Source organism: Lacerta agilis, chromosome 11 (assembly GCF_009819535.1).
Source record: "Lacerta agilis isolate rLacAgi1 chromosome 11, rLacAgi1.pri, whole genome shotgun sequence".
In the NCBI taxonomy this organism is placed as follows: domain Eukaryota; kingdom Metazoa; phylum Chordata; class Lepidosauria; order Squamata; family Lacertidae; genus Lacerta; species Lacerta agilis.
In genome coordinates, this window is record NC_046322.1 from 30219538 (window position 1) to 30236096 (window position 16559).

The following is a 16559-nucleotide window of genomic DNA, read 5'->3' on the forward strand; positions in this document are numbered from 1 at the left end:
AAGTATGCTGGGTACTGGGCTGGGTACAGAGCTTTAACTCTCTGGCCACTCCAGGCTTCTCTCTCTTTCCCTCTCTTTTCTGCCCTACTGAATTCTACTTTGAAGGATGAGGTTGGTGGCGACTGTGGATGTCAGATGTATAACCAAGTCACACTATTCAATCTGTGCCAGTATGGCTATCTGCTATGTGTATCGTTATGACATAGTTCTAATAATCCTCTAAAATCACTGGTTGTGAAAACTTAATAACAAAAGTTTTAGATAAAAAACCTAGCTACATCCCCTAAACCAATTATTCTGATGATTACAATGGTGATTCTGCCACTTAAGATCAGGTTTTCAAGTTCCACTCAGTTTAAGTGAATAAAATAAAATAAGTCAAAACAGAATGGAAAGAGTGTGTGAAACATTTTCTCTTATTTCACAAAAATTTATTTGTGACTATACTGTTAGATACTTTTTAGACCCTTCAATACAAATGAAATTTCTTAAATTCAAGCTCATAATTGCGTTCCTCAAAACAGCTGCTTTTACTTTTTCATTATTGAAGACTATGCATTGTACCAGTTAGAGAACATATGCTGAAGTAAAACCCAGCATTCAGGGCAATTTTGGCAAGACTGTTAACTGTTTTACTAATGAACATCAGCATATGTACTACAAATATATAGCAGACACAATGATACAAAACAGATCAGCTGTTCACTTCTCAACCAATACACATGGGCTTTCCTCAACATCTGGACAACCATTTCTTAACCCAATTGAAACGTAGCATTTATGCTAATGACTGCACATATATAAGCGGACACACACAAGCATACTCACTACATAATTCCCAGGTGACGCAGAAGAGTATGGTATCTGAAAAAGAAAAGAAAACTGAGCTTTATTCCCTTTGAGATATAATTCTTTTATTTTTTAAAATGCTTCATTTTGAAATTTAAAAATAGTTTCTAGAAAGAACAAGTCAGCTAAAAAAATACCAGTGATCAAGTGATATATAAATGCCCCCCAAAATAAATAAATAAATAAATAAATAAATAAATAAATACCACCTTACTACTGCCATTTCCACTGTTTAAATCATATTAAGTAAAGCTGAAGATGAACATTTTATTATGGTTTTTCCATGCAGCAATTGTTGTCAGAAAGCATTTCGTGGTTTCAAATGTTCTGTATAAATCAGCAGAATCAAGAATGCAAGAATCTTTGTTAAAGAAAACAGCTGAGTTCATACTATGAGGAGTAGCAACTTATTTTATATCGCCTTTCTATAAAAAACCCAAAGGCAGCATAACAGGCTATTTTTAAAGTAGTGATAATTATAAGGAATGGGTAAACAGGTAATCCAACTGCCTTGTCACCAAAAGCCACCTGAAACAGAAATAGAAAAGCTAAATGCAAGGAAGATGAAAATAGACCTACAACAGGTACTGAATTCAGCTTATGAAAAGGTCCTCGGATGTGTATCTTCAGGGAGCAGAATGATACAGATAGTATTCCTGAGCCAGAAGGTATCCATGTTGATAAAGTTATGAACAACTTAACAGTAAGTTTTGCTTTTTGCTTTTTTCAAAAGGCATAAAATAGGATTACAAATTCCAGTACATTTTGATATATACTTACAGAATTGGCATTTGTAGGGTTTGGCCAAGGTCTACCACCTCCCGGACCCCTAAAATATAAAAGTTCACAAGATAATTTGAGCTGCAGGAGAGTTAAGAGGAAGGTGAAATACAATTCTGAGAGTGGAAGTCTTTTTTTCTGCAGCATTGGATCCCGTTATTAATATAAAGGCCAGTAGCATCCTCTAATAGAGGTATAGACTTCCCCATAAATATGTCAGGGAACTGTCCCAGGCTCAGCGCAGGGTGGTGGAAGGGCTCTCGGGATGCTACAGAGAGCCTCAGCCAGTAGCACTTCCTCTTCCAGCGGAGGCAGCAGTGATGTCTCTAGTGGGGAGGGGGAGGGGCAGGCCGCCCAGGGGCTGAAGAGCCGAGGCTCTGGGGATGTTGGAGAGGCTCTGCACTCCCCTTGCTGAGAGGGCGAGCAGGGGGACATGCCATTTCCATCGCCCCAAATGCATAGAGGGGTGAAACGTAAAGAGGGAAGGCAGGGATTCCGTATACCGAAACACTTTTGTTGGGGTCAGAACCGGAAGGGGCCATTTCCGGATTCTGCCGTCGAGTGATACAGACATGAACTTTTAGCTCTGCACTGTACATAGTATGCACAATAAAACTACCAAAGGAGAGGTCGGAGTCTTGCCTGTTTACTCATGAGCAACTATCTACGGACCTCACATACAATATAGACAAAACCTTACACCACCTAATTGAAAGACAGACAAAGAATATTTTAGGGGGGGGGAAGGGACTGGGGGGAAATGTAATGCTACAGTTTCCGGACAGTTAGAGGATTCTTAAACCACCTAATCTAATACCATCCACCACTTGCTTGTGCATCCTTTGCCACTCCCGTGTTGTTGGAAGTCCTTCAGCTTTCTCCCAGTGGAAGTGTAGAGTGTTTGAGGACCAGGACATTCACAGGGGAACCAAAATGCTTGTTTACAAAGCTATTGTACTATGTACCAACTTTACTGTATGTTTGTGAAACATGGACCACTTATAAATGCCATCTCCAACTCCTCAAAAGATTCCAACAACGGTATTTCCAAACAAAAAATTATCTATCACTTGGGAGACAGGCAAACTAATGTCAGTGTACTGGAAGAAGCAAAGATCACTAGTGTCGAAGCAACGATTCTTCATCGTCAACTTACTGGAATGGTCATGTTGTTCGGATGCCTGATTATCATCTTCCAAAGCAACTACTCTATTGCCAACTTAATGGAAAGTGTAATGCCGGTGGACAACAAAACAGGTTAAATACACTCTCAAGACAAATCTAAAAAAATGTAGCAAAAACACTGACAACTAGGAAACACTGGCCTGCGAGTGCTCCAATTGGAGAATAGCCTCTACCCAAGATGTAATGGACTTTGAAGAAGCACGAACTCAGGACGAAAGGGAGAAACGAGCTAAGAGGAAGGCACCTCTGGCAAATCCTCACTGTGATCAACTCCCACCTGGAAACCTATGTCTCCGCTGTGGAAGGATGTGCGGATCTGAATTGGCTCCACGGTCACCTACAGACGCACTGTTAAGACCATATTCATGAAAAACAATCTTACTTAGCTACAAGTGATCACTAAAGAAGAAGAAGCTGTTTCTGGTAACTAATGAGCAAGTAACTATATGTCTGACAGGTAGCATATTATTACAATGTTACTGTCTTGCTTCTTTTATTTGACATATTTAACTTAGCAACATAACAAACACTTCTAAAGTAAATGTATAACTATTTACATCTTTACTTCCATTTACTTCCAGGAACATGTACTACTGATAGACACCAATTGCCCCATCTTTACCACACCACTAACATTCTGCATATCCAATGCAGTGGTGCCCCGCTAGACGAAAATAATTCGTTCTGCAAATATTTTCGTCTAGCGGGTTTTTTGTCTAGCGAAGTGGCAATGTAACCGCGGTTTTCGCTAGACAAAAAAAAAAGACGAAAAATTTTCGTCTTGCGAGGCAGCCCCATAGACTTTTTCGTCTTGCAGGGCAGCCTCCCGCTAGATGAATGCCTTCGTCTAGCGAGTTTTTCGTCTAGCGAGGCATTTGTCTAGCGGGGCACCACTGTGCCTTCCTTTCTTTATCCATACTGGGGTGTAGTACCATCAGCACAAACATAATGAAGATACAGGTTGCTTTCAGAGCAACCCAGTTATTGTTCTTCTGTTGTAATCTGCAAGCAGAACTGCAACTGACTTTCAATATAGTCAAGATCTCCTGCTATGTTTTATCCATACTAGAGAACATGACATATCTGCTTTGAGAGGGGCCACCAGAAGTTCAGCACATATTCATTATAAGCATTGTGATGGATGTCAATTTGACTCTGGTTTATTTTTTAAAAGTTGATCTTTTAATTACATGTTATAAGGTTTAATGTAAAACAAGATTGTCCCTTTTTGTAAATGTTTTAGCAACATTTTTCTTTTTACTTACATATTCATTCCAGGCATTCCGGGGCCACCTAAAGCATTCAGTGGGGGTCTCATTGCACCTCCATAGTTCTGCAATGATAACCAAGGGTCAGACTACCACAAAACAAAAAAACAAAACCAAAGAGGAGGGGGGAAAGAAAGGACAGCAGGTTAATGACTTCCCTACACATCTGATTATTGGATAGGCCACTGCCATTCATTTTCAGGATTTGAGTTGCTTGACTAAAAACAATTATTGTTTCTACACTCTCCCTAATTTTAATAAAACTATTTAGCATTTCCTAAGAGTCTTATTATCTTAACAATGGAAGGATATGGGGCACATTTACAAATGTTAATTGATTCATGGAGATTGTAACATTTATGATAGATAACACAATTGTCTGTGAGGGACAGATTTAATATCCATTTCACAAAAGTTGACTTTGTATTCCACAGACATTTTGAGGGATTCAAATTGATGTTTTTAAAAAAGTAAACAGCCTATTTAGTGTTAGTATTTAACATTTAAAAGTATATACTTATACTGAATAAGATGACTGCTAAGTTTACTTAATAAGCAATCTACAGCAAGGAGCAGGGAAATTATTCAGAAGGCATGAAAAATGTACTGAAATGCCTATGAACAGCCCATTGCTATGTTCGGGACAAAACGAAAATGTGCTCTCCACCTAGTTCTTAGGCTGTCACATATAGCAATCGATTCTGGAAACTGTGCTATTTACCGGGTGGGGATCGTAAGATCCTTCAACCCTTTGAAGCTGATGTGCTGGGTGTGGGCTGCAGGGAGAAGGAGAGGAGATGAAAGTCCTGTTGCACAAGCAAAAGTCTGTTTTACCAGCGGACAGGAATAACTGGGCATCACCCAATGTACGTAGCCGTAACATGACCATCTTAGACTGTGTGTATTCTCAGCTATAAGAATTGTACTATTCAAAGAGAAAGCATGTCAATCTGTTGTGAGAAGGGAAGTCAGGCTTGAGTTCTTAAAAGTGGCCAATACTATTTACTTTGTAAGTGTACTCATATAACACTTTCTAATTATAACAAAAATTAAAACAAAGAGCCCTAGATGAGTCCAGTCAACAAACCCATGTTGTAGGACATGTGCTCCAGTCATGCTGATGTATAACAACATGGTTCTGGAGCTATGTCATATTTTACTGAAGTCTTCCAGAAATAGAGGTCTTCAAAATAAACACACACATTCTGAAATATAAAAACTGTCCTCTTTTTAAAACTTTCAGCAAAAGCTTGACTGATTTTCATGCTATTCAGTTCAATTTTTTCTGATTAAGAATCTGAGGATTCACACTAGTTTCCACCTTGTGAAACTAAGATGTTTATTGAATACTGAAGCTAAAATAACTAAATCAGTTTCTATGCTAAAACTGTTATAGGAAAGGATTTGGATATTATTGATTCTGTGAAAGTATACAATTTATGTGAAAGTATACAATTTTGTCAAATGGTTTAAAATATTTTAAAAGGCAAATCTGAGTAAGTCTTACTTGAATGATTCAGTATTATGAGGGACATATGAGGAGATTTACAGTGGAACCTCAGTTTTTGAATGTAATCTGTTCCAGAAGACCATTCGACTTCCGAAACATTAGAAAACTGAGGCGCAAAGGGTGGCCTGCCAATTCAATTGAGAAAAGTGTGAAAAACAACAGATACATGCAGCAGAAACTGTTTGACTTCTCAGGCATGTTTGAAAACGGAAGCATTTACTTCCAGGTTTTGGTCATGCAAAAACCGAAACTTTCGGCAACGGAAATGTCCCAAAGCCAATGTACCACTGTATAGGGATAGGTTCAAAAAGACGGTGAATGGCCAACAATTAGAAAGTTAAATTAATTTTTCTTTCTTTCATATTTTCTGTCTTTTAAAAACGTTATTTTGCATTTCTCCTAGAAATAGCTAATGTAGTTATTAAACAAATGAGAAATACCAAGGGCTTTATTCTGAATGCAATTTCAGTTAAGTGGAAGAAAAATGAATGTAGCAACAAATTGCACATTTTTAAAACTACAGTCAGTGAACACAGATACGCAAAACAAACTATGGTTACAGCTCCCTTACCAATGCAACACCACTATTTTCCCCAGGCATTTAATACTCAGAAATATGCTGCTTCTATACCTGATGATTCATGGAATTAATAGGTAAATGAATCATCCATGTGTAGAATAATTTCTAAGTACAGGGTGGTGAGAACAAACAAACGAACAAGTAGAAAATGTGTTCTTCATGATCTATTTTTAAGCTTCCAGACGCCACTGTTGGAAGCAGAAAGCTGAGCTAGGTGGATTTTGGTCTAACCAAGCAAGGAATGGTTTCAGGGACGTAGCATAGGTGTTCTGCAGGAAGTCATGCCTTTTACACGTAGCAACTACAAATAGTTGCATTATAAGTTCCACATGAAAAGTGGGAATTTTTATATACATGGCCATGTGAACTGCAACACAAGCAATATACCTGAGGTCCTAAGGGAACCATTCCTCTAGGAGGAGTCATTCTCTGCATTGGCCCACCCATATTTGGATGTCCTGGAAAAGACATGTATTAGGGTACAACCTTTAGTTCAATAATCAGGTTAGCTGATTAAAATGTCTTTATATTCAGAGGCACATTCTTAAATCAGATTTCACCCCCCCACCAACAAATTGTTAATCATAGTTAATGCAAATATTTATCATACACACATTCATATGGCAGGCACCATCATAGATTATTGTTCTTTCTTTAACACAGAGGCAGTCTCTTCTAAACTTCAGAACTTTCTTCTAAACTTCAGAACTTTAGCTTAACTCATATGCGGACTTAATAAAACATTCAGCCCCAACAACCAGTTCACTATAGACAAGTTATGGGATGAACCTCCACTTTTATGTTTAGACAAAGAAGGAGGCCGGAAGTAATAATGGAACTGTATAATTTTAAAACAACTAATGCAATTTACTAAGCATTCTTTAACTGACAGTGCTAAATAATATATAACTACATTACATATTTCAATTATTCAAAAGGAAAACAGTTAGGAACTCGGGGTAGCTGCTGAATATAGCGCAAAGATTCTGGGCAGGATGCAATAGCTTCTTGGGTAATCCCTAAGCAATGGTGTTTTAGGGAAAGGAAATGCTATGATAGGTAAGATATTTGAATCATCAGAGACCTTTAGGTAAAAAATACTTATTTATCCCCATCAATTTTGACCTCAATATGAAGAATGTCATTATTCAATTTATATTGCAAAAGTAAAATGATTCAAACTCCAGATTTAGGCATAGAAGCTGTTCCCTTGGCATTAAGAGATGATTAACTACAAAGGTTTTTCCCTTGTATCCTATGCCATGGGACATCCATGAGAAGAACAACAGAACCATCCCACCTGCAGTGCCGCAACTGTGTTCATTTTTGCCTGTCACTCTGATCGCTTAACATTCTAAGAAGTGAGAGTAAGATTTCTGAATCAACATGCTGTTATCTATTGATGATACAGATTACCTTGTTGCCGTGTTGGATCCATTCCACTAGGCAATAATGGCTGACTTCCTGGGACACCTCCAAGTGCCTATAAATAAAAACACCAACATTTAAAAGTTCAATTATATATGAACAGAGAGAGGCTTTTTTAAAAAAAATGCAATGTGTTTCAAATGCCAGGCAATATTAAATATAAAAACAATATTTTAATATTATTAAAATATTAAAAAAATACTTTATTGAGTTAGGTTTTTAAGATAAGCTACCTCTGACTTTCCTTACATTTTCACAAACTACAATGGTTTCCAGTTCCAAACATGCCTATCATTTTGATTGTAATTAACTTTGTTCACCCAGTTATTAGATGCCTTTTGTTAACCAAAAATTGCTGGAAACCTCAATAGGAACACTGTATAAAATCCATTGATTTCAATGGAACATTGGTTAACGACTACATGAAAATTAAGCACGTATTTAACCATGCTAATTTTGGTCAAGTTTTATAACATGAAATAACACAATCAGTGCTGTAACCATGCCTTATATTAAGCAGTGCTTTTTAGAATCCTGATATAAAATGAAAAAATCCACCCACAGACAGGGGAAGTCTTGATTGAGCAGACTTCTGAGTGCTCTTCTAGATGAGGCTTTTTGCTGTGCACTCGCTCTATAAACTGAATTTTTCAGAGGGTCCAATTCGTAAACTGCTGTCATTCTTTAAATGGAGGCTGTCTTTGTCTTGCCTCAAATAAAAAATGCAACCCCCCCAAAAAAAAATATTGGTGGTGGGGGCGGTGAAGCACAGTGTGTGCCATGCATTCATTTGCCCACCATGGCTGATGGTTGCGAAGAAAGTTAGTGTCACATTAAACAACACAGTTTATTCACTTCTGCAGTTCTTTTTTCTTTTCTTTTTTTTGTTTTGCTGCTACTGACTGATAAAAGTACAAGAGACAAAACCCCTCAGACTCTTGACCTAGACTTCTGGGAATCAAGAGGCTGATATGGCACATTTCCAATAAAATTTGGTTTGCCTTGTCAAATGCCTGTATAATGTTTGGAGTTTGTTGAAATTACTGGTATTGTTCTCAAAAAGAAAGTACGCAGAGTTTTGACTTTTCTGGTTCAGTTTTCTCTTGCCCCTTGCGTTTCATTAATAAAAGGACTGTTACCTGATTGGGTATCCTTAAAGGTGGCCTTGGGCCTCCTGGGTATCGGGGGGACATGAAAGGCTGCAAAAGAAAATAACTACATTAAGAACACAGATATAGCCATTTAAAATTAAATCCTTGAAAAACTTTAGTTCTCACAACTAACAAGAACGTTAAGTGATTCGAGCAGTGACAGATGTTACTGTACTTCTCAACTGACATTTATTGATTCCTGTAATCTGGGACTATCAACATTCTGGGGCCACTAGGCATCACCACTTCTGTTCTCAGAAAAGCAATACCTCCAACCCAGTTCTTGTAGAGCTGAAAGAAAACAGTGCCTACACTCATAGGAATCTTGCAATACAAGTTAGGAATGTAGGAACAGTCCCTTTATGCATACTGTGTTAGCACTGTTCTAAGCCATGTGACTGTAAGCAGGGCTGGGGGTGAGGTTAAGACAGAGCTTACCAAGAACATATAAAAGGACTGTCTAAACTTTAGCAAAGTCAGGCCAGGAGATTTCCTGAGCTTGTTCAGAGGCTTAGATTGTTCCTCGTGGCCTTACAAACCAAACTTGGGGTGATTCTGTACAGTTCTGCTTGAGTTATGATTAATGTCAAGAACTTGGATGAGAAGCAGGAAAAGACTTTGAATTTTCATTCAGGTTGCGTTGCTGTTTAACAATAGGTTCTCCCTTATCAAATACCCACATTTTGACATAAAAACTTAAAATATTTTGGTTTAGCTCTACCTGTAATTCAAACAACAATTTCTTGTCTTTTGTAAGGGGGGTTTCTATAAAAACTGTGAGTCTAGTACAGGCATCCCCAAACTTTGGACCTCCAGATGTTTTGGCCTACAACTCCCATGATCCCTAGCTAACAGGACCAGTGGTCAGGGATGATGGGAATTGTAGTCGAAAACATCTGGAGGTCCAAAGTTTGGGGATGCCTGGTCTAATACCTATATCTGCATCTTTGATAACGTTCCAGTTTCAGGGATTCACATTATAATGGTAACTAGACATAGAACATTATTCTCTGGAACTTTGTTTACATGACACATAGAGAAGAGAATTAAAATAAAGATTACCATTTAGACAAAGTTTACAAACCCAATATATTGACAGTGCAAATAAAAACTTGTAAATATACATATAATATAAAAAATTGAGCTCTGAAACTGAGTCACTTATACAACCTGCATGCAAGACCCAGATAGATCTTCATTTCCAAACTCTTACATTAATACAGCAGATGTTTGCTGCTAGGTTACTACGGTGCTAAATTCAATTATTTAAACTGCTCATTAACTGCATGCTAAACCCAAACAGCCTCTCTGCTAACTTGCAATGGAATCTCATTTTGCAGGCAGCTAGATATGGAAGTTTTAGGTCACTATACTGTCTTTTGGATCCAAATAATTATAAAGAAGAGTTGTTTAGTTGAAGGAATGATCAAGAATATCCCAGATATCACTCGAACACGTGCTATTTATATGGAATGCCCTGGGTTGACTGCTGTTTTCCTAAACAGCTACCAACCTCTAAGCCAGAACTTTAAACAGTAAGACATATAATCTAAAATGTTTTCTGAACATTACATAGGTCAAAATTATGTAACGTTACACACAACACACAGAAATACTACCTGATATCAAAATACTAAGAGATACTGATGAAAAAGGAAAATAGCCTTATTGCTGAACTTGATTTGTACTTGATTTAAATATTACTGGTGTACCACAATGCCTGTAAGTCAAGTTGTAGTTAGACAACACAGAACTCCAAATTGTGTAGCTTGTGAAACGCCATGATCTATTAAATGATGGATACAGATCTCATAGCTCCCAAATCCCCCCCCCCCATATTTTGGAAATGTTTACACCGCAAAGTAGACACTATTTTGAAATATTCATTTGCTTAGTTCCCAATGGCCCCACATAAGAAGCCTACACTTTCCCCTCAGAATAAGAAACCACAACTAAAGATCACTGGTATGTGCTCAAGAACTGAAAAAACAAAAACAAAGCAAGGTTCTAGGCCTATTTGAAAGAAAGTAAATCATGCCATAAGAATAAATTAGTATATGAAAACATTCCAAATGATTTACCAACATTTTGGCATCAAAGGGTTTGGCAAGCTTAACGAACAATAGCTGAAACCATCCATTTCCAAACTATTATTACATTTGTGTCAATCGAATAATGGTTTTAGATAGTCAATTGTTGGTCCAAAACGTATGAAAAATGCTGCATACAAAACCAGATAAGTAGTAAGAATTCACATGTGTGAATATTATTGCGGAAAATTTGCTGGCCCACATTGTATGCCAAAATTGCTGTTACAAAGTACATGGGTACTGGGAAAGTAACTAAGCAGACAGACAGACGAACAAGACCACACAATTTATTAAGTAGATGGTGAGATTTATGGGGAAAGGGGACAGCGGGTAGGAAAAGTGTGGTTCAAAATACGAACCACTTTAGGTGGACAAGAGAAAAGTTAAATGATAAATTTGAAATGAGCAAACTATCGTTGTAATGGCAGTTGCAAGTAAAGTGTTTCATATGGGTGCTTTTGTATACCCTCCTACCTGACCATGAGGTCCCATCGTGGGATTGCTGGGGTTGTGAGTGGGGGGCTGTGCATGGGGTGAAGGCTGTGAACCTGCAGGTCCCTATGGATTAATAAAATTGGGGGGAAAGATTAGAAACATTCTTTTCCTAGGCTATTTATCCCATTTTATTCCTTATTTGATTTGATTTTTTTTATTTTCCCCCAATTTCATTCCAAACTTCCAACACTTTTCAGGATGGAACATGACCTGAATCTGGGTGGCAGTTCCATTCAGGGTCTCAACACGCTACTTGCTCCAGTGCAGCATACGAGCACCATTTTGAGTACTTTACAAATGGTGATGAAAAATATTAGCCTACTAAAAACCATTTAGCAGGACCATGCATATCAGATGCCCATGAACAGTGTAATTACACATGCAGTCTTGCACTAGGAAAGACTTGTACCAGTGATTGGGCTAGTACTACAAGAGACAAAACAATTTGGAATACTTCCACTGTAGAAATTAAACAGTGATGCTAGATGCAAAAATATAGAATTTCACTGGCTGAAGGCTAAAACTTTTGTTTACTTATGAAATCTAGTGTATGTGCTTCATAACAGAGAAAAAAGTTTAATCCAAGCATGTGAAATGTCAGTAAGATGTGGGATGGGGAGGAAGATTATTATTATTTTAATCTGAACACTTGTTTGTTAATTTGGGTACCTGTAAATTACCCTTAACCAAATTAATACAGCAAATAATTTAAACCAATTTGCCATACTGTGCATAAAGTTTAATAAAAACTATTATCGTCATTTTGAAGTTCAAATGTTATCCCTGCAAAAAAGCAATACAAAAAGAACTGCAACTGTACTAACCTCATTTTTTTTTACTCAAATATCCCATGGGATGAACTATCATCTATATGAGGTCTCGTCGCAAAACAAAATGTTATTCTATCACACACACACACACACACACACACACACCACCACCACCACCACCACAAAACATTTAGGACCAGAACCTATAGAAAACAGAAAACAGTTTCCTATATTTAAAAACTGACTTTCAGGTAGTGTTGTGGCAGAAGCAACAGAGCTTTTGAAGGTTGACATACAAATCCAAGATTAGTAAAACAACAACAGGCAGCAGGAAGTTACAAATGTCACAAAAGCAATCAAGCTGCTTACAACGGGACTCTGAAAACTGTGAGCAAAGAAGGACAGAAGTCAAGACGCACAGCTCCACACAAATGAATCCTAGGATTGTAGAGTTGGGAGGGACCACTAGGGTCATCTAGTCCAACCCCCTCCAATGCAGGAATCTTTAACCTAATGTGGGGCTCAAACCATGCCCCTGAGATTAATAGTCTCATGCTCTATTGACTGAGCTATTTGTGTGGGGAAAATACTTGTACATTTTCCATGATAGAATATCGTAAAGGAAAGGAAGTAGAAGGATAAGGACTACATCTCATCAGTGCTGGCCACATGTTAGAAAAAGCAGGGTGAGCACTCAATCTGTAAGGCTTGTACTACTCTGATAGTACTAACTCTACAGCAGGGATTGAAAGTATTCTAGTATAACATATATGGGCTTTTAGCTCACTCATTAACAATAAGAAATTAGTTTTACTTATGACACTCTACTTCAAAACACATGGCTGCAGCAGGGTGCCACGAAAAATTATTTCCAAGATTTTATTATAGGATGCAAATTTGCTTTAACAATTCTGTGAACACACTACTACAGCGGAAGAGAATGTTTTCTTTGGTGTGGATTTTTGGAAAATATGCTCTTCTCAATTTTTTGACTGATGATGGTTCAAGAAGCTGTGAAAATGTGATTCCAAAAATAATATTGAACAGGATGTTAGATATTACAGACACTGACAGTGTGGATGTCATATTCTTCGCTAATGTTACTGCTAAAGCAGGGGTCATAAGAAAAAAGTAAAAATAAATTATATCTAGTTACAAAAAAGCATTTTTTACTATGTTATGATGATAGTAAAATAGTAAATTGTGATAGCAGCCTTGGGTATCTTAGTAACAGAAGGTAGAGCAAAAATGCTGTAGTAAATTGCTGTGGCTAGGAACAGAGAGGAGGAAAAGCTTTAAATCAAAGCCAAGAGATCAAACAATGAAAGAGATACCTGTAAGTGTGCAGGTCACAACCAATGACAGGACTTCTATTGCATTACACATTCATTTGTGCTCTGAATAGTACTGAGACATACCTATACTGCAGCTATCTTTTACACTGCTTGATTTTTTCACCTTACTTGGGCCTGGCACTAGCAGTCAGCCAGGTTGGGCACAGTCCAATGGCCCCTCGCTGGCACAACCATGATGCCATTTACCTCTTTTCCCCAGGTGCTTTTTCTAGTAATGGACAGTTGTTCCACTTCTGAACAAGAAACCAGCTTGCCTCCCATCCATGGTGACTGTCTGCCATGTTAAATAACATGCCAAAGAATGCTAAGTTACTTGCAAGGTATAAAAACTAAGATACACCTACCATTAAAATATAAATATTCTTAATTAAAATACACAATAAAACAAGTGTCATTAAAACACAGCAGGACTCAGGTTGAGAAATCAAGGGAACGCCTATGTAAAGAGGTGAGTCTTCAAAAACCGGCAAAATGTCAACACAGCTGGGGCATATAATGCCCTGGGCTACAGACCTATGAAATCTATAGGAATCTATAAGCTGGGACATTGCATAATCAGTAACTTAAGATGGCAGGTGGCAACCACAGAAAGGAGCATAGCTTAGATCCTGTTAAAAGTGCCACCTTCCATCCACTGCTAAAACATGGCTGGCAACCCAGGGAAGACAGAGAGTGGTGTTACTACCACCACAAAAGCAGTGGAGGCAGAGAAAGCATATAGAGGCTGGGCTCTGTCCTGTGCTTGGGTAAGAGGGAACTGTCAGCACCACAGCAACTGCCCCTTCCCCAAGAAATCTGGTCCTAGCCCTAAGCGTAATTTGTAAGAATATTTTTCTTCTTCTCTCTACCCAGTTTGCAGTGCCAAAAATGCACACCATTTGTATATTACACAGTAGTCTCTAATCCAAGCAGAGAGTATGTACAAAAGAACATAGAGCACTCCTGTGGTAAAGGACTTTCCTGCTAATAAGAATGTCACATGAACATTCTGGAAGGAGCACACAATGTTCACTCACAAGAAGGAGCGAACCACTGCTTATGCAAGATGACTCTGGATTAGGCACATTATATAAACATGTTTTTAGTTTTTCTGAAGTTACTTCCATGAAATCGATGTATTCTGTTCTTTCACACTAGATGTCTCTTGAGTGTTTGCGAACTAGCTAGCCTATGTTGAAAAGGTACAATATATTGTAACACGAAACACACTAGTAAATGCAAAATAGAAAGTCCACGAGTAATCCCATAACAAGCAGGACCACTTCTATGACAAAGCTAGTATCAGAATGTCTTAGTTCCTAAATTGTGAAACTAGAAAACTGAACTCCTGTGGTTCTTGTTACTAAAACCTTAAAACGAAATTGTACATAAGAGGCTGCATTTATATACTGATGCTTAAATTAATAGTTTATGTATCATAACAGGATTCCTTTACTAGGAAAAATCCAACAAGAATACAATGCAAATCCACAAAAACATTTATGCTTTGCTTCTAAACTGAAAATTATATTATATACATTTGCCCAATTTAAATAATTATCTGTTTTGAAAGCACATAGAAACAAGCTAAAATTGTTTGATGCAACTACATTCGCTAAAGAACTTTCTAAGTAAAACAATGGAGCATAGAACAGTATGTTAAGGCCAATTTAAACACCACCACCACCACTTATCCTCCATAAGCTTCAGAAAATCAGCCTGTCATCAATACAAGTCTTTACTTTATTCAGTTATACTGATAAATGAAGTAGAACTGATCTGCTTGAATTTTGTACAAGCCACAGAACGACCACCACTTGTGCACGTGGGTCTGCCCCCAACACTGACACCAGAGGGGACATCCGCTAACACTAGAGCTACAGTGGTACCTTGGGTTACAGATGCTTCAGGTTACAGATGCTTCAGGTTACAGACTCTGCTAACCCAGAAATAGTACCTTGGGTTAAGAACTTTGCTTCAGGATGAGAACAGAAATCGCACGGTGGCAGCGGGAGGCCCCATTAGCTAAAGTGGTACCTCAGGCTAAGAACAGTTTCAGGTTAAGAACGGACCTCCAGAACGAATTAAGTTCTTAACCCGAGGTACCACTGCATTTTTGTGTTACTCAGAAATTTGGCTTAGTTTACAGTATGTTGTATTTTATATCTGCACACATGTACTTCATTAAAATGCACCTCTAATAGACCGTGAGCTTGTTTGCACATCATGGTAAATTATTAGTTGGCATCCGTCTGTCTTGGAGACAATGGAAGAGCGCACCTTCGAAGGTGAAGTGTGAAGGAAAGTGTGAAATAGGAAAGTGGCTGTGGTTCCAGCGGCACATAATAATCTGTTATGCATTGTAACAAGTTCATGTACAGCGGGGAACTAATAAATGGCTCATTTGAGTGTTGGCCTATATTTTTATGTACTGTTAACTTTGGAACACAGCAGGATGAATGAATAAAACAATCTAGGAATTTATTAGTTTGTGTTTCCTAAGGGGTAGTAAACCTGAAAGAGAATGTAGCTTCAAGAAAGTGTGAAACATGGATGAATTCACTATGAATTGAATTGTCCTACAATCACTATGCAATTTTTCTCCAATATGCCTTTGCTGGCCATGAAAGGTCTGGAAATCCACTACTGTCAGTATACATAGCTCGCTTTAAAGGAATCCAGCTCTGCCACAATATATATTTAGATGAAAATAAAGACAACTCTTTCTTACAGCAAGACTATTCAGAAGTACTTCTTCCCAAAATATTCCCAACATGTTTTTTTTATGAATTTCAGGTCCTCTCTCACTAACTCATACAGCAAACAAATACAAAACCCAAAAGTCTCCTAAGACTGGCCTGTGAATCAAGTTACAAAGCACTTGTAAAAATTGTCTGCCTCAGACACAATAATCTTGACAAAAAATATTTGTATGCCATTGTCAGGGATTGCCTGGCTCCTCACGAGGAGAGGGCGAGGGGAGGTCCTACTCGGGAGGAGAGCCGGGGCAAAGGTATTCCTTGTGAGGAGCGAGGGGAGAGAGATCCTCCTCTTGAGGAGGAGGGGGACAGGAGGACTACTCGAGAGGAAGGGCTGGTTGGAGGTCCTGCTCAGGAGGA

At 38.1% G+C, this 16559-nt stretch overlaps 1 protein-coding gene across 8 annotated transcripts in view; it reads right to left on the reverse strand.

The window, feature by feature from the left end:
* The window catches only part of SSBP2 (single stranded DNA binding protein 2), a 115064-nt gene that overhangs the window by 10181 nt on the left and 88324 nt on the right, over positions 1–16559 (reverse strand). For 3 of the 8 annotated variants that reach the window (XM_033164696.1, XM_033164700.1, XM_033164698.1), the window contains 7 exons: positions 11316–11399; positions 8740–8799; positions 7589–7655; positions 6560–6630; positions 4080–4171; positions 1630–1678; positions 829–864 (listed from right to left, as the gene is read on the reverse strand). In XM_033164696.1, the coding sequence (XP_033020587.1) occupies positions 829–864; positions 1630–1678; positions 4080–4171; positions 6560–6630; positions 7589–7655; positions 8740–8799; positions 11316–11399 (459 nt within the window). The remainder of the gene's footprint in view (positions 1–828; positions 865–1629; positions 1679–4079; positions 4172–6559; positions 6631–7588; positions 7656–8739; positions 8800–11315; positions 11400–16559) is intronic. The other 5 variants (XM_033164704.1, XM_033164699.1, XM_033164705.1 and 2 more) reach the window with 3 other exon arrangements.